This window comes from Myodes glareolus, chromosome 4 (genome assembly GCF_982192425.1).
Source record: "Myodes glareolus chromosome 4, mMyoGla1.1, whole genome shotgun sequence".
Taxonomy (NCBI): Eukaryota; Metazoa; Chordata; class Mammalia; order Rodentia; family Cricetidae; genus Myodes; species Myodes glareolus.
The window spans coordinates 15,650,839-15,678,618 of record NC_142029.1 but is presented as its reverse complement, the minus strand read 5'-3'; the positions used below and the strand labels follow the sequence as shown (position 1 = coordinate 15,678,618).

Below are 27,780 nucleotides of genomic sequence, written 5' to 3'. Positions count from 1 at the left end.
TGGGATTGCACACAAGTTCTGTGCTGTATGTTGATGCCTACTTCCTGTGAATACCTGTGCTTTCCACTTAGACCAAAAAGATTTCACTCTGTCTTCCCCAGCTGGAGCAGATCTGCTTTATAATATGGAGTCATGTATGTTTCTTCTGGGGGAGTAATACTGCTAACTATATCATTAAAATCCCTACGGAGACTTGCTTCAGCTCAGATGGGCTTTGGTGAACTCACCTGGGTTGCTTTCTCAGGGAGGACCTTAAATTATCTGATGTGGGAATAATAAAGAGGGTTTGTTATTTCCTGGTCTTTGAAGCATCTGTGCCTCCAAAATCATTATCCTACAGTCCCAGGCATGAGGAATCCTGGGAGGTAAGAGCTAAGTTACTGGCCCTAGTATCTACCTAATTTCAAGGGTTCTTAGGCCATATTTGAATAAAACCAAAGCTAGTGTAGTAGTGTTTTGATGGGTTGGGACTTAATGTGTTCATCTTTCCAAGACCATTCATAATAGAAGGCTGAGAAAGTGGGGGCCTTCTCTTGGTCTGTGAACTGTGGGCTGCCAGCACACTATCACTTTTCATAACCTTGGTACCACCATCCCTTTGCCTTGGGATGTCATTCTATTAGATTGCCCCAAGTGCAGCAAGAAGAGATCTGGTTCGCTCCGCACCAGCTCTAGTTTGACACAATACTCAGTTTAGCAGGGATAGGGATCAACCTGCAGCGTCACTGTTTTCCGTCCCATTCCATCACTACTAGCAGAAATGGGGATCCATTCCAAGGAAATCCCAAAGAGCGGCCGCGCTAAGTCCCAGGATTCTGCACGGTTGGCGGGCCTCTTATTCCTGCTGATCCAGCGCTCCTCCCCGCCCTGAAGTTTGTCCAATCAGAGCGAAGTAATCAGCTATGGTTTGTTGTCATGACTTCCGGTTCAGCACCGGAAGTCGGGCGGTGGAGCGAAATTTGAAGGAAGTGGAGCCGCGGCGGTGCGGCCACCAAGCTGAATCTGTTGCAGTTTCCCGAACTGTCCTGTTAACTTGAGTCGAACCATTATGCCTATCCGCGCTCTGTGCACTATCTGCTCCGACTTCTTCGATCACTCCCGCGACGTGGCTGCCATCCACTGTGGCCACACTTTCCACATGCAATGGTGAGTAACAGCGGTGTAGGGTCCCCGGCGCGTGTCCTAGAGGCTATGGGGTATCGGGTCTAGAGGCAGGCCAGCCTCCGAACTCAGACAGGTGGTGACATTAGGGAAGCCTCACGGAAGCTTTCCGGCCTGGGCCGAAGTGAACCAGGTGGAAGCTGCCCGGGGTACGGTGAAAAGAGTTAGGTGCCTCTTTATTGTGCAAAGAAATGTGGCTTTAAAACTATTAGTCTGAGGGGAGATGAAATGAGCTTTTCCGCATTAACGAGCCCTTTTATTTCTTTGAAGCTCAACAAACAACCAGGTAGACGTCTGTCAACCCTTAAGGGTCTGTGTGATTTGCTTGAGGGTTTGGATTGTTTCTATCCAGCTCATTGCCCAGATACCCTAGTGTATTCACCACTCCGTTAAGTAAATCCGGCTTAACTTGGAAAGGCAAGGAAGTGCCTTCCTGTTAAGGGGTCCTGATGCTCAGCTATCTTGTGAGTGGGGAAAGGGTCCCTTTGCAACTGTGAACAGGCTGGTTCAAAGTTCCCAACAAAAGAGAAAATAAGGAAAAGTATGGTCCTTTGGGATGATGGGAAAGGACAGTATCCTGAACACTGCTGGGTATCCCCTTCCAAAGCTTTAAGACCAGTGTTAAAATCGAAAGTGTTGCATATCCCAGGAAAGGGAGGGGAGGAGAGTAGAAGGTGGGGAGGCAGGAAGATCAGGAGGTCAAGGGTAGTCTCAATTACACAGTGAGGTAGAACCTGGACTTTCTGAGACCTTGTGTCAAAAGACAAAATCAAAAACCCATAATCCAGTATTGCGTGGTCTGAGCCCCATGCTCAAAGAGTCATTGTATAGTTAGGAGTCAGTCCTACCACTAAAAGTACTTTCCATTACCTACGCTCCCTAACCTTTAACCTGGAACTCTCCTGTGTATTTGCGATTGAGGTTTGTCTTTTGAAAGCATATTTGACTTTGAAAATCTGATTTAATAATCTTTGCATTTAACTGGACCTGTTAGTCCATTTTAAAATAACACAGTTACTCCAGGCAGTGGTGGCACACACCTGTAATCCCAGCACTCAGGAAGCAGAGGCAGGCAGATCTGAGTTTGCAGCCAGCCTGGTCTACAAAATGAGTTCCAGGACAGCCAGAGATGTTACACAGAGTAACCCTGTCACAAAAAAAAAAAAAAGACACAATTACTGATATTTAGATTAAATTTATCATATTCAGTATTTTTTATTTTGATTTTTTGTAGTTTTGTTTTTGTTGTTTGTTTGTCTTTGGGTTTTTTGTTTGTTTGTTTTGGTTTTTCAAGACAGGTTTCTCTGTGTATCCCTTGCTGTCCTGGAACTTTATAGACCACAGTAGCTTCAAACTCATAGACCTGCCTCTGCCTCCCAAGTGCTGGGATTAAAGGCGTGCACCATCATATCCAGCTATTTTTTTTATTTTAATTTTAATTTTAAATTACATGTTCATGTGCCTGTCTGTGTAGCTGTGTGCACACCAAGTGCAGGTGCCCGTAGAGGCCAGAGGCATCTGATCCCAGTGAGGCTGGAAATACACAGTTGTAAATTACCTGATGTGGGTGTTGGAAACTGAACTCAGGACAGCTGAAAGAGCAATACCAATGCGGACTCTCAACCACTGAGCCATCTCTCCAGCCTTTTTAAAACAAATAAGTCTTGCTGTGTGCAGCTTAGGCTAACCTGAATTTCCAGTTCTGTTTCTTCTGTGCCCTAGAGCTCAGATGGCAGGTGGGTGCCCGCCCCCATCCATGCCTTGTGCACAGAAGACAAGTGTTCTACCACCAGTCTGTATCCCAAGGCCTTGCATCTGGTTTTTGCTTGCTTGTTTCGTTTTTGAAACAGGGTCTTGCTATGTAGCATTGACTTGTCTGGTACTTGGTATCCAGCCCAGGCTAGCCTGGGATTCGTGGCAGTCCTTCTGCCTCAGCCTCCTGAGTGCTAGAATTGCAAGTGAGTGTCACTACTTGTGGCTTCCATTGATGTATGTCGTCTTATGTACCCTAGTCTGGCCTTGAACTTACTGTGTAACCATGGATGACCCTGAATTCCTAACCCAAGTGTTGGAATTACACGTGTATACCATCCATGTTTGGTGCTAGGGATTGACTTCAGGTCTTTGTGCATGCCGGGCAAGTACTCTATTCATGGAGCATTATTCCAAGCCCTCCCTGCCCCATGTATTTTGAATAAATCTTTCCTTTTTTTGAGACAGGGTCACACTATGTAGCTCTGGCTGGCCTTAAACTCAAAGGATGTGCTTGCCTTTGCCTTCCGATTAATGGGGTTTTTTTTGAATAGTTTTCATCTATTGATAAGTTTAAATGATGATACAAAGAGTTATTATATGCCCTTTGCACAAGTTCTCCAGTATTCACATTTTTACAAAATGTTTGTGCAATTCTCTAAGCTAAGAAGTTAACCCTGGTGCAATACTCTGATACTACGGAGTTTGAGTTTTACTGGTGTTTTTCCTTCACTAATGCTCTTAAGTTTATTCCAGGAGTCAGGCTAAGTTACCAGGCTGAATGCAGTTCATATATCTTTTTAATCAATTCTGGTCTGTGTCAGATTTGGTGTTTTTGTAGATATTGTTGTTTTATTTGTTTTTAATGGTCTTGACACTTTTGAAGAGTCCAGGTCGGTTATTTTGTAGACTGTCTCTTAATTTGAGTTTATAATGTCTTCTTTTCTCTTTAATTAATTAATTAATTGATTGATTGATTTTATGAGCATTGGTGTTTTTGCCCACATGTATATCCTTGTGAGGGTGTAGGTCCATTAAAACTGAGGTTGCAGACAGTTGTAAGCTGCCATGTGGATGTTGGGAATTGAGCTCCAGTCCTCTGGAAGAGCAGTTGGTGCTCTTAATCACTGAGCCATCCTTCCAGCCCCCCTTGTCACATTTTCTTATAATTTGACTTGGATTTAGGGGAGACTACCACAGTGTGAGGTGCCCTTCTCCTGGCATCTTGCTGAGGGTGTGCAATTATATCAATATACCTCATCTTTGGGGACCTTAACTTAGAGTCTTTGGTTAAGTTAGTATTGTCCAAGTTTTCCACTGCAAAGTTACTGTTTTTCTTCCAGTATTCTAGAGCAAGTATACTAGGTCCAGTTCACAATCAGCCAGGAAGGAAAAGTAGTTTCTTGTGTTTATTCATCTTAGCTTTGAATTATGGACCTTATGTCATTTATTTTAATGCTCAGAATAGCTCCTGTCTCCTGCCTCTGCCACCTTCTAACTTAATTGTTTTCTGTAGCTATAATTTGAACTAAGGGCCTTGCTCATGCTAAGTAAATACTCTATCACTGAGCTACATCTCCAGTCCCCCACCTACCTACCATCTCTCTTTGTGTGTATTGCTGGAGGCCATGGGAGTATACAGCAGGTGACAACTAGTATTCAACAGTCTGGTCTACCAGATGAGTGACTCTCTGATGGCAGCCCCACTTGGCAAGGCTGGAGGGGTCTCTGTAATTTTTCTCACGTGCTACTAATAACAGCCATGGATATTTTCCCACTGCTTGTGTGCTTGTCTTGTGAAAATATTACATCTACTGGGCACACATATAATTGTGGGTGGTCAGGAAGATGATTTCTGCATAACTGTATAATTCTGGTGAATAGAAATGATTCATAAGGATATTTTTCATTACTTAGACTGAGATAAGAAAGTAATAGTATTCTCAGTCACAAAGACAGCTAATTTTAGACTTCAGAACAAATTCAAAGCAAACTGGTTGCCCCTGGAGATGAATATCTAGTTGCCCTTAGAGACAAATATATTTCCCAGGTGTTTATTGCTGATTCGAGGTCAGGCATGAAGCAACTTTAATAGACATAAGTGGCTCAGCAATGAACTTTCTGCACGTACTCCCAACCTCAAGGTTCAGCCAACTAACTACTTACTGTTTAAGTCCTGAATTTCAATGTCACTTTCTGTCTGGGAACTTTGACCACTTAGAGCTACGTGCAGGGTCAAGTGTTACTCACTGGCCAGTCAGTGTGACCCCTAGCCTGAGAGAAAAACTGTGTGATCAGTATGGCTGTTTCTTATTGTTTATTCAAGAAGTGCTTGCTGTGTGACCCTGAGAATGCAGTTCATATTTGTCCAGAGGTTTTGGCTGTGAGAAGAAGCAGGAGAAATGTAGGGAGAAGTAGGAGAGACCTGTGATGGAGAGAGAAGTGTTATGTAGCTGTATGTAAAGAGATGTAGCTGTGTGGAGACAGATTTTTATAAAGGGGTTTTTAAGATGAAGTAAAAGAGAAAGTTACCATTAGAAAGTGTGTGTTTCCTTATTTACCTCTCAGATAGAAGAGTCTAGCCCTTGCTGCGTTCCTGGATTTTTTTTTTTTTTTTTTTTTTGCCTCCAGAGCAGATTCTCCAAAAGGCCACTGGTAGTGTGTGTGTGTGTGTGTGTGTTGCTGGGAGTCACTTGAGAACTAATAGGTGTTCTACCACTGACATACATCCTTAGCTTTTTTTTGTTGTTATTGTTGTTGTTCTATTTTAAGTATGTGGGTGTTTTCCCTGCAGGTATGTCTGTGCACCATGAACATATCTGGTATCTGTAGATTCAGAAGAAGGTATCAGATATCCTGGAATGGAGTTACAGACGGTTGTGAACCTCCATGTAGGTGCTGGGAATCAAACCTAGGTCCTCTGGAAGAGCAGCCAGTGCTTCACACTCCAGCTCCAAGTCCTTGTTTTTTTAAATACTACTATTATATTATGTAGCTATATATATGGCATATATAATATGGTTCTATTATTATTATTATATTGTATATTATATAAAATTAACTATTTTAGCTTAAAATTTTTTTAACTTTTTTTTTGAGGCAAGATCTCACTATGTAGATCAGGCTGACCTTGAACACAAAGATCCACCTGAGTGCAGAAATTAAAGTTGTGTACCACCATACCTGACACTATTGTAACCATTTTTAGGTGCTGATTTGGTGACATTAAGTTCATTTACAATGTTGTATAACCTTCAGCATCTATCACATGATAACTCTCCGTGTCCTCTCGTAGGCCCTGAACCCCTCTCCTGCACTTTCTGCCCCTGAGGTGCCTACTCTAGAGATCCCATATAGGAGGAGACTTAATTCTTTACCCTTTTGAGTCTGATGTACTTCACTTAGCATAATAATTCTAACATTCATCCATCTTATAGCATGCACCAGAATTTTACTTTTGTTGTGGCCAATATTTAATTGTGTGTCTGAAAATGCCGTATTTGTTGACATTCATTTGCTGATAGACAAACACTTCCAGGTTCTGCCTGCTGTGAGTAGTGCTCCTGTGAACTGCGCTACAGGTACCTGTCTGGGTCTCTGTTTCAGTTCTTTAGAGCATATACTTGGAGCCGAGAGACTGGGCATATATGGAGATTCTATATTTAGGATTTTTGGGACCTGGCATACTATCTTCCACAACTGTCTGCTTCTCTTCTCTCTGTCTGTCTTTGTCTCTCTCCATCTCTCTATTTCTCTCTTGCATCTCTCTGTTGCACAAGCTGATTTCAGACACCATTTTATTATTTTTAGTGCTAGACATTGAACACATAGCCTGCTATATACTAACCCCATGCTCTATCTCTGAGCTAAATCTCTCTCTCTCTCTCTCTCTCTCTCTCTCTCTCACACACACACACACACACAATGTAGCCAACCTGAGCTTCATAGTGAAAACTTGTCTAAAGTGTTTGTGTGTGTGTGTGTGTGTGTGTGTGTGTGTTACTAGAATTCAAACCCAGGGCCTTGCACAAGTACTATCCCAGATAGCTATACTCGTAATCCTTCCCTTTTCATGATAGATATCCTCATAAGTACTGCATATTGATTTTTGGGTTTTTTTTGTATTTGTTTTTCAGTTGTGGCAAAATATGTCCATCATAAAAATTACTATCTTAATGATTTTAGGACTGGTTCAGTGGTAAAGTGCTTGCCTAGCTTGCACGAGGCCAGAGGCTCCATTTCAGGTCACACGCACACACACTTAAACAGACACACACACAAAACCAACAAAAGAAACCTCAAGCTGGAGTAGTGACTAGCTCTCATCCCAGCACTCAGGAGGCTGAGATAGGAAGACCAGCCTGGGCTACAGCAGAAGAATTTGGAGGTTATGTAATTCAGTGATGTTAAGCATTCACATTTTGTGCCACTGTCACCATGGTTTTAAAATGGTTTTGTCTTCCCAGATTGGCTTCAGTGGTACTCCCCGCTGTCTCTGCCCTGAGGCCTGGTGACTGTCGTTCTCCTTTCTGTCTCAATGAGCTTGATTTCTCCAAGTACAGTTTGTCTTTTGTGATAGGTTTATTTAAGCTAACTTAGTGTCTTAGAGGTTCGTTCATACTAATTAGAGCATGCTTCAGAATTCTTTCTGCCAGGCTTTTGATGCTCCTCATCTCAGGACTAGGAAGTGCAGCACAGCAGACCTCAAGCCGGAATGTGGGAGCGATTGGGTTCAATCCTTAACATTGGGGCAAAAACCAAAAATCCTCATCTCAAGATTCTTAGTTTAGTGACTTCTGCAAAATTCTTGTTGCTGTCTAAGATTGTATGTTCACAGTAGGGGTCAGGTTAGTCTTTTTTGGAGGTAGGTGGCATTATTCCACCTACCATTGTCTTTCTGGAGCTTTCATACATACATGTGCCAGATTTTCTGAGTACCTTCTATGTCTTTTATCATATCTATAATTTTTCATTTTTTTAAGTTCTGTTGTCTTGTTTGCCATCCTCAAACCCAGGATTTCCTACATGGTAGACAAATGCCCTATCACTGAACTATATCTCTGCCCTTAGCTTTTTAACTTGGTTGGTTGGTTTTGTTGGTGGGACTCTTGTAGCAAGGCTGGCCTTAAGTTTACTATATAGGTGAGAATGACTGTGAACTTCTGATCTTCCTGCCTTTGCTTCCCAAATACTGGCTTGTTTGTTTGCTTATGGTTTGAGTTAAGATCTCACCATTGGAAGGCCCTTCCTTGCTTTTCAAGCATCTAAGATACCGTGTGTGCCACCATACCTGGCTTCTTTGTTTTGTTCCTTTGAGGTAGAGCCTCATTACATAGCCTTAGTTGCCTCAGAGTTCAATTTGTTAGACCAGGCTGGCTTCAAACTCAGAAGTCTGCCTGCCTCTGCCTCCCAGGTACTAGAATTGAAGGTGTTCATTCCTGCACCTGGCTACTTATTTTTGAGATAGTGTGAAACTCACCATGTGCCCCAGACTGGCTTTAAATTCATGGCAATCCTGTAGTCTCAGTCCCCCAAATTCTGGGATTACAGGCATGAACATGTCTAGGTTCCTTTATTTTATTGAAGTACTGCAGAAGTAACTAGAGAAAAGTACACATGGTAAAAGTACTTAGCTTGTAGGGTCGTCACAACTCCAGCACATCTGTGCAGACAGAATTCGGGTCTAGAAGCATGGTGTAGAAGTGGGAGGGCAGCTCAGTCCTGCGTGAGTAAGGATCTAGGTTAGCTCTCCAGCTCTGCAGAACAAAGAGGATATTATCTGCGTTAGAAATCTCACGTGCTCTTCTGGTTATCCTGTCAGCGCCCACACACTCCTAACGCTACCACTTTGCTGATTTTTCTTTTATACAGATGAGATCATACAGAATATGCTTTTGTGCACGTGTCTAACTTCTCTTCATTATATTTTAATGATTCATTGATAATATGCTTCTTAGTTAACTATTCTACTTTGCCTTGTTAGCCTTAATTTTGTGTTGTACGTGGCCTTTGAATATATTTGTAGTTTTTAAAATCTATTTATAGGAAAGAATTGGCCGTAGGAAATGGTACCACTTTTCAAAGAGGAGTTTGTTTGTCTCTCATTCCTGGGGTGAAGAAGTCTGCCCCAGTCTCTTTCTCTCTCTCTTTCTCTCTTTTTTTCTCTTTCTTTCTCTCTGTATAATTCTCCTGCCTAGTGCTAGGATTACAGGTTGGTACCACCACACCTGCAGGAGACTGTTTCAGTTAATATTTAAGACCTGAGTTTTGCTGGACCATACTGGTAAATTATGTAAATCTGGGCTGTGTAGCCCTTAGAGTTCTAACTTAAAGTAACAGAATTTCCTAACAGAAGTTCCGCCTCCTGAGAGACTCTGAGTTTTGTCTGTCACCTACACTCTGCAGCCCAGCTTGCAAAGAATAGCCTTTGACCAAGCCTCCAAACCTCAAACCACAGCCAGTTGAGCACTGTGCAGCCCTTACGGAGAGTCCTCCCATTGCAGTCAGGCAGGTGTTGGGGCAGAGAGACGCTAACAGCAGTGGCCATGTGACCTGTATTCCCAGCCATGCGAGGATTACTTATCTTTTATTGTTTTCATTGTAGCCTAATCCAGTGGTTTGAGACAGCACCAAGTCGGACCTGCCCACAGTGTAGAATCCAGGTAAGGATGATGGAGTGTGGGTCTCAGCTACAGACCTTCTTTCCAGAAAACAGGGATGGGGAAAACATCTCTGAAAAAGAAATATTCTGACCTTTTTGGCCCCCTTGGCTTGAGGCCAGTTGGTCCTCACAGATGCCCGCGAGTCACTCTGAGGCTTGCTTACACCCACGGTGTAACCTTCTCAGTTGTGCTTCTCTTGTGTGCATTTGGCCTCCTTCAGTGTTTAACAAATGTTCCCGTGCATAAAGTTGAAGAATCTTTTAAGCACTCATAAGTGTTGTCTGCAGTGACATGACTTCAGCCACCAGTAGACCAGCAGTCCTCACTCTGGGTACGTGTAGAAATGAAGAGGTCTTCTCACTCAAAAAGATATGTGCTGAAAAGTTAGGCGTGAGAGCAGACCTGGCACACGTGGCCGGCAGCCAAAGCCACGTTTAATCTTTCCTCCTCACCTTTGACCTCACTCTACTGTTGTTCTCTGTCTTGTTTTCCCATCCAGGTCGGCAAAAAGGCTATTATCAATAAACTTTTCTTTGACCTTGCCCAGGAAGAGGAGAGTGTCTTGGATGCAGAATTCTTAAAGGTACCCAGGATTTATCTCACTCTAAGAGTTCACTCTTAACTTCCACTAGAGAAGGTGTCTAGAGTGTAGATGACGCTGGGCCTGTGGAACAAAGACTTGGCAGAGCTGTCAGGGTGAGAGCAGGCGGCTTGGAGACCGTCATCAGAGACATGTACTGTAAGGGGAGAGGGCCACGACTGTGAGAACTCCCTTTGGACAGTCAGGGCAATTTGGACTGAAGGATCGCACGTCTCTCTGAAGGCCCCTTGCCTTATGAAGGACTTAGAGGACTTCGAGCCTTCCTGCCCTGCACGCTTTTGTGCTGAACAGTTAGTGACACGTTACGAAATTCTTCCATTCTCACTAGTCAGGGAAGATGTGTAAATCCACCATTCCTTAACCAGCCTGTGCCTCAAAGTTCCCTGGAGAACGTGGTATAAAGGCAGACGCCTGAGCCTTTCCAAGCCCAGCTACAGGGAGCAAAGCCCCTGAAATCAAGATTTCTAGCCCAGGTGGAAAGCCTGACTATGAGGGGGTAATCAGGTTGCCTTCTATCTTCTCCTGTCTCCCTCCAAATCGAAGATTTCCTTGTTTTGTGTGAGGGAGCTAGATTGGCCGGATGTTGTGAGGAAAATTGGGTTGGGGTTTCCAAGTGCTTGCTGAATGCTAAGGGTTAATTTGCTGGGAATCTGTCAGATTACAACTCATTTGACCTTAGTCCCTGGGTGTTGTGATGTCCTTGGAACCTCCTTGCTTCTAATGGTCGAGCTTTTGTGTTTGGAGCCAGCCTGTTCATCGTCATGGTAACTGCTCCCAGTTTTAAGAGGTGTCTTCCCTGTGATGAAGACAACAAAGACAGCTTCGAGTCTTTTCAGCTTTCAAAGCCAAATTTATGAGACAGGGAGGCAGCATCTTGAATAGTTTGGAGCCAGGACTTGGAAGGTGTCCTGTTGAGGTGTGGAAGGACCTTGGAGAGATGGGGAGCTCTGCAGCAGCCAGTGTTTGTTTGCAGGCAGATCTGCCATTTCTGTTCCCAGTTGTGTGGTCTATGCCGCCCAATGCAGGAGCTCCTACCCCCAGAGCCCTGAACTGGTAGTCGGGGGCTTACCACTGGTCATGTGAAATCCTGGGTCTTCTGATAACATTTCAAGGGTAGTCTGGAGGAAAGTATGCCTGGAAGTGTGCTGTAAAAGTCCTTGCTCTCCTGACTGTGGCTATAGGCATCTCTTGTTCCCAGAGGCATTGAGTTCTCCAGACTCCCAAATGGGAGCTGGATGTAATTCTACCCCAGCTTCTCAGAGTCAGCCTGGACCTTAGAGGGAGGTACACAAAACAGACAAAGCCCACGATGGAGAGAACTGGTGATGGTTCAGAGTGAGGTGGCCGTCTCTGTTCTGTGTTCCTCGTGAGTGCAGCGAATGTTCTGGAGGCTGAGGGAGGCTACTGCTGGGCCAGGAGCCCTGGAAGCCTCTGCTCTTGACCAGCCAGCCAGCAGCCAAGCTTCATTTCCTGTGGGATTCACTTTGTATATCTCACCTACCTTTCTAAGAGGCTCAGAAAAGAGCTGGAGAGATGGCTCAGGATTTATAGGTACTGACTGTTCTTACAAATGACAGAGTTTGGTTCCCAGCACCCACATGGGAATCTGACACTGTCTTCTGGCCCCAGCAGGCAATGCGAATACATGATGCCCTGACATAAATGCAGGCAATACTGATACACTGATACACATACAATAAAAATAGTCTTTTTAAAAAGATTTATATATCTTATGTATATGAGTGCTGTGTCTGTCCATATGCTAAAAGAGAGCATCAGATCTCATTAATATATGGTTGTGAGCCACCATGTGATGCAGGGAATTGAACTCAGGTCTCTAGAAGAGCAGCCAGTGCTCTTAACCTCTAAGCCACCTCTTCAGCCCAAAAGTAAATAAATCTTTTTTAAAAATGTCCCATATGCCTTAAATCCCAGCACTTGGGAGGCAGAGGCATGTGGATTTCTGTGAGTTCAAGGCCAGCTTGGTGTACATAATGAGTTCTAGGACAGCCTGAGCTACCTAGTGAGACTGTCTCAAAACAAACAAAGAAATCATAAACATAAAACAATGTGCATCTCTCTGATGACTTGGCCTTGAAGTGTATTGTGTATTGGGTCCTTTCCTGGACCAACAGTCTTCATTGATCCTGGGGCTCTGCACAGCCTTATGGGGGCCCATATGGGATCCCATATGGAGGCTAGTTGTTCCTGTCATTTATTGTGTGTATTGTCTTGCAGAATGAACTGGACAGTATTCGAGCCCAGCTTTCCCAGAAAGGTAAATTAACAAGCGACAAGAGGCCCTGGGAAGCCCATGACTCGGGTATTGGAGAGAGGACCTAAGGGGAAAGCCAGGTGTTCTTCCTCCTTTGTCTTGCTAGCCCTTATAACCAGCCAAAGAGCAGAAGGCAGCTGAAGCTGTCTACCTGGGCCAAGGCAGCCTCTTTTCACTGTTTCAAACTTCTTGCCTAGGACTGGATTTGGCAGGGTCCCACCCCTGATGAGTTTGTATCTTCAGGGCTTTAGATGCTGAGTTCAACAGGGATTTGCTTGAGTTCTGTAATGATGAATTTAGTAGAGCTACAGGAGTGAGGAACAGTGAGATCTACCCAAATAGTTCATGCAGGGAAAAGGAGAGCTTGTCTCTTAGGTGAAAGCTCTAGCTTAGTTTTCTTGGTGCATAGCGGAGAGAAAAGCAGGCCACCTGACTTTCAGACCTTACCTTGTTCTTACCTGGCTCAGGGATAAGTTGCTTAAATTCAAGGGTCAAGGTTGTCATGCATGGATGGGCCTTTGCCTTGCTTCTCTCTGCCCTTGCTCCAGAGAGGGAGAAACGGGACAGCCAGGCCATTATTGACACTCTACGGGACACATTGGAAGAACGCAATGCCACTGTGGAGTCCCTGCAGAACGCCTTAGACAAGACAGAGATGCTGTGTTCCACTCTTAAAGTAAGTCCTCAGGGTCAGTGGGGAGGTATAGCCACAGTCCTGTGCTTGGAATACACAGTGATCTACCTGTTCCTGCCTCCCCAAGTGCAGAGATTAAAGGTGTGCACCACCATGCCTAGCCTGGGCTCACAGCTCTAGTCAGATCGAATAGTTCTGCCTCAAAATATACCTTTGTTTAGACAATGGTAAGGTGAAGGCAAATCTCTTCTTCCCAAGCCCCTTCCATACCATACCTATCAAGCTCATAAGAAAAGGGGCTATGTTGGCTGTGCTTGTGGATTTTGTACCAGGTAACAAGGCCTTGCCAGCACTTCACAGAGGGCCTGCTCAACGGAGACCTGAGTAGGCTGGGCCATGTTTCTAAAAGTGGCTCCTACTCCACTGATGAGGCCAGTCTGAAGAATCTTCCGTTAGGACTCTAGTCCTTGGCGGGGCTGCTCTCTGGAGCCAGATCAAACAGCATCCTAGGGAGGAGCAAAGGCCTTTGAAGTCCGCTGTGCAGAGCTGACCGAGCAGATCAAAGCCGCAGAGCAAGCCGACCTAGGCCCAGATGAATTTTGTATCAGCCTGGGTTCATGAGCTTCCTGCTCTCCAAGGGCCATGAGGCGATTGATCTGAACTCACGATTGATATTCTAGTCTTGTAGGCAGGAGCAGCCCTTGCTGGGTGCCATTTGAAAGGGATAGGAGCCATCCTCATGAGCAGACAAGGCCCTAGGATATTCATTTTCTGTTCCTGCGTCACATGTCCTGCCCGGCGGGAGGGAACAAACTTGCACCAGGTCACAGAACATTCCCAGGCCAGAGATGGAGTATCTTCCACTGAGAGCAGTCCCTGACTTGGCTCTCCTGTCCTGGCGCTTCTTGTCCTTGTGTCTAGATGAGAGATGAGTTTGTGCTCTTGGCTTCTTCAGCTATATTATAGCAAGTATGTACCATGAGACCCAGACCATAGAATATTGGTAGCCCACAGTAGGCCTGCGCCACTGAACTGTGCCTATAGCAAGGCACATCTCCAGAGGTGAAGATACAGCTGCCCTGAAGTCTCTTAGGAACAAAAGCATAGGCCAAGTGAGATCTATAGTGCAAAGCCTGGGTTGGGTTCCCAGCTCTTCACAGACACACACACGCACAGACACACACACACAGGTTGGCATGAGGGAGTTCCCAGCACTTCTCAGTCACACACATAGAAAACATAGAAGAGGTCAGCATGAGGAGCCCTTATGGGTTTTATATCTTATGATTTGGAGACACATGTTTATCAACATTTTCAAAAGATAGCCAGGTCTGGAGGTGCACGCTGCTGTAATCCCAGGACTTGAGAAGTAGAGGCAAAAGATCAGGGGTTCATGGTCATCCTTGGCTACATAGTGAGTTCATAGGCAGCCTGGGATGTGTGAAACCCTGTCAAAAACCAACCAAACAAAAGATGGTCTGCATAGCTCTCATTGACTGTGGTTCCAAGAAGCACCAAGAAGATGCATGGGTGTGCTTGCTCTTCAGAAACAGATGAAGTTCCTTGAGCAGCAGCAGGATGAGACCAAGCAAGCTCGGGAGGAGGCCCGCCGACTCAAGAGCAAGATGAAAACCATGGAGCAGTGAGTACTGTGCTTTCACTGGGGGCCCCTGGGAAAGGGGTGTGTTCTTAGAACTGCAGCTGGAAATGGGGTTTGGTCACCTTTGACTCAGATGTGCAGGAGCCTGTGGACACAGGTTTCCTCTCTTATCCTCTATGGCCCCTTTCCTTCTTATGGGTACTCTTGTGCTGCGGCCAACAGTTGCCTGTGCCTGCCATGCTCCCCGCAGGGACCTCTCCACATGAAGGCCCTGCCCTTGAAGTCCTCTGTTAGCACCTCTTTTCCTCAGCAACATCCCTGGAGCTTAGCTCAGCTCTGCTGTGGAACCTTTCCTTGGGCACACCCACCTGCTAAAGCATCCTAGCAGCCCAGGCTGTTGCCATAGCAACGGCAGCAAAGGGAGGCAGACTAACCATCAGCCTCCAGATTTCAAATGCCGTGGGCCGGGAATGTTTTTCAGAATTGAGCTCCTACTCCAGAGCCAGCGGTCTGAGGTGGAGGAGATGATCCGAGACATGGGTGTGGGACAGTCAGCGGTGGAGCAGCTGGCTGTGTACTGCGTGTCCCTCAAGAAGTATGTAAGGCCAGGAACTAGCTATGATTCCCCAGATTTGTATCTCTGCTGCCATCTTCTGTAAAGCAAATGGTGTGAAGGAGCAATTTCTAGAACCATATTGTCGTAGGGTGAACTCTAGCTCTGAGGCTGCTTTGGAGGGCTCTCTGATTTCCACTTTTTTGCATGGAGATAGAGACTTACCTTAGAATTGCTAGGAGAACAGAGTGTGGATTCTAAGTGTTTCTGTTTTGTTTTGTTTGAGACAGGATTTCTCTGTAGCTTTAGAGCCTTCCTGGAGCTAGCTCTTGTAGACCAGGCTGACCTTGAACTCATAGAGATCACCTGCCTCTGCCTCCTGAGTGCTGGGATTAAAGGCGTGCGCCACCACTGCCCAGTTCAGAGTGTGGAACTCATGCAGCTCCCAGCTGTGAGCCCTCTCGGTATCTAAAGTCTGTTTCCCATCAGCACTGTTCCTGACCCTGTGTGGCTTTGATAAGAAATTGCCCATATTCTTCATTATGGTGATGTGAAGTTGGGAGAAAGGAGCCATTTGACTGACAGGCACAGAGAATCCAAATGCCTCCATTTGGGGTGTAGGGAGCCCCCTAGTGAGGCCGGAGCTCCTTGCATATTCTCTCTAATCACAGTTCCTGCAGGACAAGAGAGGACAGTTTTTGTTTCCTGACCTCAGTAAAATCTTTGCAGACCTGCCAGGGGCCACCAGGAGAGAGGAGACTAAGAAGGACTAAGGCTCTGAGAGAGGCCTTTGTTAGGTGGTGCTGTGGCGTCAGGGTGTGCTTGCTGTTTTGTTATCTTTCCTCATGGCCACTTTGCAGAGAGTATGAGAATCTGAAAGAAGCACGGAGGGCCTCAGGAGAGCTGGCTGACAAGTTGAAGAAGGACCTGGCCTCCTCTAGGAGCAAGGTAACTGACTGGGGACAACAGGGAAAGGAGATACGGCTCTTCGTTGTCGTGTTCACCTGGGTCTCCTGAGCTAGGCCATCCAGCCCAACTCCAGTGGGCTAGTGGAGGTGGCCTATAGACATTAATTACTAGTTTTTACTGTTCATTGTCTCTGCTACTGTAGCTTGTGTCCTCGGGGGGCCAATTCATGGAGATATGCCCCTACCACACGTTTATGCTACCTCTTGCTCTTCTTGGTCCCTAGGTACATTTTTAGCTGGCTTGGAGAGCAAAGTCTTCAAGTGTGACAGCTTCAGAGGCCTGTCTTTTACCCTATTCCAAATGTGAGGGTTCTTGGGCCAGCTGCTTTTAACTTCTGTAGGCTGCAATGTGTAGAGAGAGAACCTTGCTCCCAGGCAGCCCAATGTGTATATACCTAGTTGAACCTGCCCCCAAGGGTCTGGGGTTTCCCTCATGCCACGTAGTTTCTTTTAGAGTACCCTGACCATACACTGGGTGGCAGAAGGTAGAGGACAGGACATGTGGCCCCACCAACTTGTCATTTGTTATAGCTGAAGACTGTCTACACTGAGCTGGATCAGGCCAAGTTAGAACTGAGGTCAACCCAGAAGGATTTACAGAATGCTGACAAGGAGATCGCGGTGAGACTCCTGGCCTCGTGAGAACGGGACACGGGGTTGTTTATGTGCCTCCAAGAGTAGCTCTGGACTGTTTCTGCCTGGGAATCTGTATAGCAGTCAGGGGTGGTGGTTCTGGGCTCTTTTTATCCTCCTGGGTCAAGGAGGTGAATCAGGATATGTGCCTGGCCCTCATCAGGCCTACAGCCTGTGGCTTCTCAGCAGAGGGCTAATACAATAGCACCGTGGATCTTCCTTTATGATCTACTGAGACCCTACCTCCAAAGTTCCTCATCTCCAGAGCAAGAACTTTACCAAGTAGGAGCTCTGAAGGCTGGTGTTGGGCATTCAGTCCTTGCTCTGTTCCCAGGACCCTTCCCACAGGTGTTGTCCTAGGCACCTCAGCCTTTCTCTCACGTTCTTCTCTATTTCCTCCAGAGCCTAAGAAAGAAGCTAACGATGCTACAGGGAACCTTGAACCTGCCTCCAGTGACCAGTGAGACCGTCAGTCGCCTGGTTTTGGAGAGGTTTGTAGAGAGGTTTGTTAGCCTTCTGGGGCGATACAAGGATCCTAAGCTGAGAGAGCCTTTATGCATGGCTTTGGTGGGATAGGTGGTATTTGTGAACTTTCTGGCCAGAAAGCCAGCCACCAGCTTTGAGAAAATTTGGGATCTGATAAGGAAAGGTCAGAGAAGGCCTTTGAGTAGTCTGCAGATGGGGAAGGAGCCTGGCAATCTTGGTATATCCTGGAGTTTATCACCACATGCATCTGCCTGCCCCCTTTCCTGAAACAAACCTGAAAGCACTCACTGTCAACCCCCTCTTGGCTGCACCTTGGTGGCACACAACCTTTAATCCCAGCACTCAGGAGGCAGAGGCAGGCAAATCTGTGAGTTCCAGGCCAGTCTAGTCTGCAGAATGAGTTCCAGGACAGGCTCCAAAACTACAGAGAAACCCTCTCTCGAAAAACCAAAATGAGTGAGTGAGTGAGTGAATGAATGAATATAAAATTACCTCCTCTGGTTCAGGACTGTGTTCTTTAAGGTGGCCAGCAGAGGGAGCCAAAAGACCCAGGGATTGGTGTCCCTACCAGGAACAAGTTAATCTTCCTGAGTTTTTCACAGAACCGGGCTAGCTAGGAACATCCTCAAGGCTGTCTTCTTCCCACTAGAGGACCCCAGCAGGGGAGCCAAATTAAAAATCACTGTCAAGGATCCAGAGTTTTTCAATATCTTTTGACAAATCAACATGCCCCTCTTCTTGCCGGTGAAATCCATACATTCAGTGCCTTCCAGCACTCCACTTTGTTCCTAGGCACTGTGCCCCTGACTCCGCATCTCAGAGCCTGAATACTGGATCTTGGGACATTCGTGGAGCTGATTTAGACTTTGGTTTCTTAGAGTCCGGCAGTGTCACAGCCGTAAGAGAACACTTCTTCCCGCTTCTGCCTGTGCCCCAGCTATTTCCTCACTAAAGGCTCTCTTGTCCTAGCCAGCCTCCTCTACCAGATAGCACTTGAAGTGTGGTGTGTGTGTGTGTGTGTGTGTGTGTGTGTGTGTGTGTGTTGGGGGGGGTGTTGTATGTGTATGTGCATGTGCATAAGCCCCGGGGTCTTGGGGGGGGGAGAGAGAGAGAGAGAGAGAGAGAGAGTATATGTGTATGTGTGTGCGAGCGCGTGCATGCGAGCTTGCATGTGGAGTCACAGGCCTACACTGAATGTCTTCTTCGACCACTTTGCAGTATATATGTACATGTGGTTGTGCATGTAACACTGGATGTGGAGGTCAGAGCACAACTCTGTGGAGTCAGGTTCTCCTTCTACCTTTCCATGGGTTGACGGATCTAACTCAAGTTGCCAGACTTGTGCAGCAAGCACCCCTATCCTCTGAGCCTCCTCATTAGGTATTATTGTCCTCAGCATCTCTCTGGAGCCAAACTTACCTGCCTGCTCCAGTTTAAGGTGGACTGAGAGCTGTGGGAATATGATAGATGCCTGATCTGCTATGATCCACTATCGGGTTGATTTTGACAACCCAGTAGGCGCTGTTCCTGATTCTTTCTCCCACCTCACCCAGCCATTGGCTAGTCCTTCTCTGATGTCCCATGTAACATGAGGGGCTTGTCAAGAGCTTAAACAGGTATAGTATGCACCCTTGGGGGAATGACAGTCTCAGAAACCATCCACTGTAGAAAAAACTTTAGAGCCCAAGCTGCCTCAAGACTGGCGATACAAAATCATTTGTTAGAATATCCACATTTGGGGGCTGGAGAGATGGCTCAGAGGTTAAGAGCACTGACTGCTCTTCCAGAGGTCCTGAGTTCAATTCCCAACAACCACATAGTGGCTCACAACCATCTGTAATGAGATCTGGTGCCCTCTTCTGGCCTGCAGGCATATGTGGAGGCTGAACAATGTGTAGATAATAAATAAATAAATCTTTAAAAAAAAAAAAAAGAATATCCACAGTCTCCTGATGGTGCTCCCTCTAACTTCTAGTCCATGAACCTCAGGTTCCCCCACACAGTTGTCTTCTGTGCCTGTCATTTATAGTGAGAAAAACACAAGCACATGGACTACCTCTGGTTCCTAGGGACTTAGCTTTTACTAATTTTCTTTACTACCCAGGTTTCTCTGTGCCCTATATTCCTATAATAAGTGTGCCTGCTGCATGCCAGCTCCCCATTCTCTGTCTCTCTCTCTCTCCCCCTCTTTTTAATTATTTTTTGAGACAGGGTTTCTCTCTGTAGCTTCACAGCATGTCTTGGAACTTGCTCTGCAGACCAGGCTAGCCTCGAACTCACAGAGATTCACCTGTCTGCCTCCCGAGTGCTGGGATTAAGGCGTGCACCACCACTGCCCAGCTCCTCTCCATCCTCTTGAGCCTTGTTTTAGTAGAATAATTAGCTGGGAGGTTAGATGATTTAGCCAAACCTGTGTGTCCAAAGCCAGGCTGGGCTGCCCAGTTGTATCCAGGATGACTGAACTCCCCTTTTTCACCATATTTTCTAGGTATGAAAACTTGGGTAATAATACTGTTGCATTTAGCTTTAGCCCTTAGAACTTGGCTATAACTAGTTTATCCTGAATTCCAGGTTCTCTCTTCTAGGGCTTTAAGATCTCAAAAACAGCTCTTGGCTCCTTGGGAGCAGCCTTTCTGGTTTCTTTATGCTCTGATGGCGTAACTCTTAGAACTACAAGTGCCTCTGTCTCTCTCCCTTAAGAACTGACTTGTTGCTGGGAAGAATTTTTTTTTTTAAAGATTTACTTATTATGTATACAGTATTCTGCCTGCATATGTCCCTGCAGGCCAGAAGAGAGCACCAGATCTCATTACAGATGGTTGTGAGTCACTATGTGGGTGCTGAGAATTGAACTCGGGACTTCTAGGAAGAAGCAGTCAGTGCTCTTAACTGCTGAGCCATCTCTCCAGCTTGGGAAGAATTTTAAACTTTCCTAGTCTGTATGAAATGTACAGACACATTCATGAAACAACCATTTAAATGTGAAGGAGGAGAAATCCAGGCAGAGAAGGTGGCGAGTTCAAAGTCCCTGAGGCGTTGCTAAAGTGGGATTAGAGGAGAGAGGCGGGTAGCAGGTGGGCCAGATCGCTGCCAGCCTTCACAAGTCAGCCTTGCAGGTGCAGATTTTACCCCAGGAGCAGTAGAAACTGTTGGAAATGTTTCCGGAAGATAGCTCTGAGGGCCTGGTCCATATCTTATTTTCATCCCATTATCTGCTACTGATTTCTTGAACTGTGCCTCAGTTTTCAGACCTGCCCAATGCCTTGTAGCTTCCACCAGTGAAGTCTGGCTCCTACGTCAGGCACACATTCCCCTAGCCATGCTCTCTCTCTCGGGACTTTGTGGAAGACTCTGGGTGTTATTGATGATGCCCACTTCATTTGTCATGGTGGGGTTTCCCTTTGCTTCTGTCATCATGTTTTAAAGATTTACTTATTATTTATATAGGTGCTTTGCATGTGTGTCTGCACACCAGAAGAGGGCTTCAGATTGTGAACTGCTCAGGACCTCTGAAAGAGCAGACAGTGCTCTTAACCTCTGGGCCATCTCTCCAGCCCTTATTTTATTATTTTATATTTTTGAAACAGAGCCTCATGTAGACCAGGCTGGTCTCCAATGCACTAAGTAGCTGAGTATGACCTTGAACTCCTTATCTTCTTGGCTCTACATCCTAAGTGCTAGGGATATAGACTTGCACTACCACATCTGGTTTATGTAGACTGGGATTGAGCCCAGGGCCTCATTCATGGTAGGCTGGCACTATACCAACTTAACCATGTCCCCGGCCCTGCTTGTTATTTTAGGCAGCTTCAGGAGGTAACCCTGTCTTTAACCTTGCCAGACCTGGCCTTGTCAGGTCTGAGGAGAACCTGAAGGAAGGCAGGGGCAGCTCCGAGGGACCTTGCTCTTTTTTTGCCTCAGGAGTTTAGCAAGGCTGCAGAACAGTCCTTTGTCCACCAGTGCTGATCAGAGAAAAAGAGGCCATAGAGGAGGTGTTGCTCATGGGCCCTAAGGGCTTCTAAATTCTGGGCTAGTGGGACCTTCATTTGCAGGACTGATAGGAGCTATGAGTTCATGGAGGAGGTGTTGACAGCCTCTGTGCCACACAGTAACACATCTGCCTAGGGCTTTGGCCCTGGCTTAGACAGGAGGGCTTTGAATCTCTTGCCTCCTTTCCTGAGGCCTCTGTCATGGAGCTGTGTAAGTTGGACATAGGTGAGTGTCTCAGAGGTAATAGAATCACTCAAAGTGCCTCAAACCAGGCCTTCACTATAGCAAAGGAGTCCTAAGCTTTCCACAGAGACTAGGCTCTCCCTCCCTGTGTCGGGGAGAGATACAAGTTAGGGATGAAAGAAAGTGAACCCCTGTCAGAAAGGGAACCAGACTTCTATTTGCAAAGGAAGAAAAATACCAGAAAAGGTTGGAGCAGTCTGAGAGAACAAGAAAATATGTCCTTATGAGCTTCATGTTGGAATGAGAGAGACAGTGTGAGCCTCCTGAGCCTTGGGTTTAGCGTGGTAGATAGTGCATGAAAAGACCAGCTTGACTTGAGCAAAAGTTGAGCGTGTACCGTGGGTACCACTGGTAAGACCTGGGGGATGGTAGTGCCAGGCTGAGCCTGTCTCTCAAGTTTGCCTTTTCTTCCTTAGCCTAAACTTGCTGGAGTTGGTAAGCAATTAGAGAATGGTGCTGATGAACGGAGGAAGAAATTTGGGCTTCCCAGAATGCTTATCCAGCCAGATTTGTAGGTAGCTCCCTTTCCTCTGGTCTGCACACCTCGGCGTGCACAGGGCTGACATGTAGCAACCAAGGGAAGTCCCTGGGGATAATGTCCTTAGATCTGTCCCTGCCATTCCTTACAGTTCTCCTCAGACCTTGGAAGCTGGAAGGTACTGCCAGGGTTGTCTGGCAAGGCTAGAAAAATTTACTTGGCTGCAGTTTTCTGAAAGAGTGAGAACCATCCTCTCATTACAAAAGTAGAAAAGTGGAGAATTTGAAAATTATGGGTTTAATTGCAGAGGGAGTTGGACACATGGTGTGTTTCCTTCAAGTCTTTTTTCTGCAGGAGGCGTATGGAGGATGGGATATCCCAAATCATGCAATTGTACATGCATATATATTGTTTTGTTTTATTTTTTGCGACAAGGACTCTGTGTAGTCCTGACTATCCTGGAATTCACTATGTTGACCCGGCTGGCCTTAAACCCACAGAGATCCACATGCCTCTGCCTCCTAAGGACTGGGATTAGAGGTGTGCGCCATAGTGCCTGGCTTTTACGTGCATATATTTTTATATATTTTTTTCTCTTTTAGACAGTCTCAATATATAGCTTAGACTGGCTAGCCTCAAACTTATGCAGCTCATGCAGGCTTTGAACTCATGATCTTCTTTACTGGGATCATAGGTGTGTGGTATTACATTCAGCTTTTATATTGCTTTTTAAGTTGACCATATGGTATTTTTCCATGTTACTAAAGTTACTCTTGAGAACACTGTCTAGTGTCTTCATCATTGTCGACTCCTGAAGTACCAGACCACTAGCATACTGTTTGCTGTGATAAGAGGCAAAAGCCTCACATCTATAGTCAGTGGGGACAGGGTTTCTCTGAGTAACAGCTCTGGCTGTCCTGGAACTTGCTTTGTAGACCATGCTGGCCTTGAACTCACAGAGATCCACCTGCTTCTGCTTCCTGAGTGCTGGGATTAAGGGCATGTCCCTCCACCACCCAACATCTAAATGGCTTCTTACACTGAATTCTGAGAAAGGAGGATGTCAATCAAAGGGAAACAGTCCTTTCTTTCTTTTGGTTAAATTTTTTCATTATATGTAAGTGTGTACATGTTTTGCATGGCATGCATGGAGAGGTCAGAAGGTAACTTGTGAGAGTCAGTTCTTCCACCATGTGGGTCCTGGAGGTCAAACTCAGGTCATCAGGCTTGGGCCCCACCAATGGTCACGTGACTGCAAAGGCTGAAGCAGGGATGGGCTTTAGGAACCCTTGGAGCTGAGCTGTCTCTCTTCTCTTCTGTTTCTTCTTTTTAATGTTTTGCTGTTGTTGTTGTTGTTGTGTGTGTGCGCGCATATGTGCATGTGTGTGCATGGATATGTTTAGGTGTGTGTGTACCATAGCGTGCATGTGGTATCAGAAGACAACTGGAGGGATTCATTTTTCTCCTTCCACCATGTGGGTTCTGAGGATTGAACTTAGGGCTTCAGGCTTGGAAACAATAGTTTTTACCAGCTGAGCCATCTCACTGGGCCAAGTTGAGTTGTCTTTCATACTTGAGGAGTTGTGCTCTCTCTGAGTTGTCACTGCAGTTCCAACTAACAAGATCATCTCTCCCTTCAGCCCAGCCCCTGTGGAGATGCTGAACCCGAAGCTCCACCGGCCGTCCTTCGGTGATGAGATCGACTTCAACGCTACCTTCGATGTCGATACCCCTCCAAGCCAGACCTCCAGCTCCCAGCACCACCCTAAGAAACCCTGCCTGGAGAGGGCACGGTGAGTGTTATTCCCCGGCAGTGCCCAGAACCTGACAGAGGTAAACCATCTGTAGGTCGTGCCCTGAGAGCCCTGAGTGGTCAGTGAGTCTGCTCAGTAGATTGCAGCTTTGGTTTGAGCCACCTCTTCTCTTCCTCCTTGGCCCAAGCACTCACTGTGTACAGTCCTCCTGCTTGTTTCGTTCATTCTAGTCATCCTCAAGACGATGTTGGCATGGGACTTAGAATTCTCGAGTCCCAGCAGGGCAAGTCTGGACTGGTGGTGGGGTAGGTATCCCAATCCTTTGAATGCTTGCCCACTGGAGTCCTGAGCACAGGACTCTGAATTTTTGCTAGTATTCGTGCTTTTTGTTTATTTGTTTTTGAGACAGGGTTTCTCAGTGTAACCTTGGCTGTCCTGGAACTTGCTCTGTAGACCAAACTGGCTGTGAACTCACAGAGATCCTCCTGCCTCTGCTTCTCGAGTGCTGGGATTAAAGGCGTGTGCTACCACCGCCCGGCTGAGGTTCATGCTTAATACAGAACCATGTCAAACCATAGATCCCCAAGACCCTACCATCCAGGGAAATATCCCATGTTGGCAGACATAAGGAGCTGTAAAGAGACAGGTGGAGCTTGCTATAGATGTGCAGGGGAACTAGGAGGGGCAAGCCATCTCCTTGGCCAGGCACACCTGTGTGCCACTGTGAAGTCGACTGCTTCATATACATGGGTTTGTGCTACTCCAGTTAGGGAATTCTTTTTATATTTTTTTTAAATTACGTTTATTTAATTATTTTGTGTATGTGTGGGGAATACATATGGAGATCAGAAGACAATTTGTGGGCGTTGTTTCTTTCCTTGCACTATGAGGGGACTAAGAACCAAAGTCGGGTTGACAGGTGGTGGCAAGCAATTTTATCTGCTGAGCCATTTCTCCAGTCCTAAGGAAATCTAATACAAAACTTTGAATATAAGAGAAAGAAATTTTTACGTTAGGCAATGCCGTGAAAGAGAACAAGAGGGCAAGCCAGCTGGGCTTACCACCCGTGTAGCAGAGGACCAGACATGATACCAGTGAGAAGCCTAAGTCGTGCAGACTGCACCCGAGAGCTTTCCTGGCTTACTTTGCATTGCTTCCTCCTCAGCTGTCAAAAATGAAGTACAGGTTGGGGATATAGCTCAGTGGTCGTGTTTGCCTCCCATGTGAAAGGCCCTGGATTCAATCCCAGTTTTGCAAAGAAGGAAAGAAGGAATCAAGAGAAAAGAAACAATGATTGCAGACACATAGGAGTGAGGGAACATAGAACACCCCTAACTTGGCTTAGCCTCACCAGAGCCAGACTTGTAACTGTGAGGAATCTTCTTATGGTCATCATGTGGGCTGCCTACAGGTTAGGGAAACAAGCAGAGGAACCCAGAATCAGCAGGCTCTGCTCCTACTTTGCTTATGGCTTGAGAAGCCACCAGGCTAACCTTAGGATACCATCCTCTCTCAGCTGGAAAAGTACCAGGGGGAGTATCTAGCTGTTAAGGTCCCAGAAATTGAATAGAAATGGTGTCTGGTTCTGACACTAAAAATAGAAAGCCACAACCTAGCTTGTGTTCTCTTCTGCCACAGGCTCTTCCTGCGAAGGTTCTATAGAGGCTCTGGGAGCGCTCTGCAGGCTGCCTTGCCAAGTCGCACTGGGAGGCTGACTACTGTGGGTTTTCTAGAGTTGGTGCCTCCAGACCCCAACAGACTGGATGAGGCCTGAGCTCATTTGATAGCTTCTGCCTTTGAGGGTGTGAATGTGTGCCTTTAATTCCAGCACTTGGGAAGCAGAGGCAAGCAGATCTCTGTGAGTTTGAAGCCAGTCTGGTCTACAGAGTAAGCTCCAGAACAGGCCTCAAAGCTACAGAGAAATCCTGTCTTTTTTTTTTTTTTTTAAAGGGTATGAATGTGAATGCATGTCCTCCTGTGCATTGTAAGTTGTCTGGGCTCCTAGCACTGGGTAGAGACTAGTACATGGTGAGAGCCCAAGAACTTGGAGAAGGTTGAAATGAAACCACAGATAGGGCATGGCCTTTTCAGCACTTCACAGATTGGCACTCGGGTGAGAAACCACTGAGGTACCTTGTCCAAAGCATTCATGACAGCAGCCATGCCACACAGTGGCTCCTCTAAAGGCTTTGTGCCAAGTCTGGCCCTCTTCTTGCTTACTTGTCTCTTTCCTTTCTCTCACTCTTGTAGCTCCCCCATGCAGGATGTCCTCAAGAAGATACCTAAAGTCTCCAGGCAGGTAAGGCCCGGGCTTCCTTGAAAACATACATGCAATCCCATCCAGCCTTTGCCAGACTGCCATGAAAACCTTACTTCTGAACTGGGCATGGAGGTTCATGCCTGTACTCCAGCATTCAGGAATCACCTTGAGTTTGAGGCCTGCCTGGATTGTATAGTGAGTTCTGAGGCATCCTGGGCTATAGTGAGACCATCTCAAACAATATAAAACAAATAAAGAAAAGAAAAGAAAAACAAAGAAAAAGAGAAACTCTTATTTCTGAGGGTCCAAACTATGTTCAGGTTCCCTCCCCTGGCTCAGGACTAATACTCATCAGAGCCATCTTTGTAATCCTAATTCATTATTCTCTGCCTCCTGTCTGAGGCATCAGACATCCTGATCTGTTATTTTGTTTATTTATTTATTTATTTATTTATTTTGGGTTTGGGTTTTTTGAGATAGGGTTTCTCTGTATAGCTCTGGCTGTCCTGGAACTCACTCTGTTGGCCAGGCTGGCCTTGAACTCAGAGATCTGCCTGCCTCTGCCTCCTTAGTGCTGGGATTAAATGTGTGCACCACCACCACCTGGTCAAATATCCTAATAACCAGATCTCTGTCACTATCACTACCCCATGTCCTTTGCTGCTGTCTAACTTAACAAGTCTGACTCTGGCATTACCCAACAGGAACCCCAGCTCTCACTGGGTGGCCAGCGCTGTGTAGGAGAGCCAGACGAGGAACTGGCTGGTGCCTTCCCTCTCTTCATCCGGAATGCTGTCCTCGGTCAGAAACAGCCCAACAGGACCACAGCAGCTTCCCGTTGCAGCACAGATGTGGTGAGTGTCACAGGTACCTGGTCTCCTGTGTGGAGCAAGGCAGTCAGCTCCCATTTTCCTGATCACTTATGCCTTCCTTCTGCCCTAGGTAAGAATAGGCTTCGATGGACTTGGAGGACGAACAAAATTCATTCAGCCTGTATCCTTTTTCTATGACCATGGCCTGAACTGAGAGCTAAGAGATATACACTGTGCCCTGACCTGTATCCCCAGGGTCCCCACTGCCAGTGCCTGCAGCCTAAGATGGGCAGAGCTGCGCCTTGCTCAGTGTATCTGTTTTTTCTGCCCTGCATTCCAGTCTCCTCTCCAAGCTTCTTCCTTGACATTGCTTCCAGACAGACACAGCCATTATCCGACCATTGCAGGTTAAGCCCAAGGCCAGGAGTAAACAGAAAGTGAGAATAAAGACTGGGAATTCTTCCTCCCAGCCCAAGCTGGATACCTTCCTGTGGCAGTGAGCAGTGACCAGAGTCATGTCTCCAATTAGTGGGCCAAGACCTTTGTCAACCCAGGAGTGTTTGGGGAGATGGCTCCTCTTCCTGGACAGTGCAAGAGAGAGCGCAGAATCTGCACTTCCTGTGCTCGCTTTGCCCTGCACCGCACTGGATTTTACCTCTGGGGGTTACAGTTCCAGTCAGCAGGGTCTGCTTCGTTTTGCAGGTTTTTGCGTATGGCTACAACCAGATATGGCTGGACTCCTGTTTTTATAGACCAGGATCACGTTTGCCTCTGTATGGATGAAAGTGCTGGAGGATTCCTAAGCAGGCTAGCCTGAACTTCTGTCTGCCTCCAGCTCACTGTGTGAATTAGAGGATGTTAGGGAAGTAATGGGGGAAGGTTTCCATGGGAAATAAAAAGGCATCTTTTCTTCCTGGC

General features: G+C 46.3%; 1 protein-coding gene across 1 annotated transcript; it reads left to right on the top strand.

Moving 5' to 3' along the window:
- The first annotated feature begins 926 nt into the window (after positions 1–926).
- On the top strand, positions 927–27,780 carry Traip (TRAF interacting protein). Its single transcript, XM_085688835.2, has 15 exons — positions 927–1,146; positions 9,518–9,575; positions 10,075–10,158; positions 12,415–12,454; positions 13,000–13,127; positions 14,633–14,727; positions 15,167–15,280; positions 16,099–16,186; positions 16,738–16,827; positions 17,242–17,330; positions 23,677–23,829; positions 26,041–26,089; positions 26,755–26,904; positions 26,993–27,043; positions 27,240–27,780. Exons 1-15 carry the CDS (start codon positions 1,049–1,051, stop codon positions 27,360–27,362), a joined length of 1,410 nt encoding a protein of 469 aa, XP_085544961.1. The 5' UTR covers positions 927–1,048; the 3' UTR covers positions 27,363–27,780.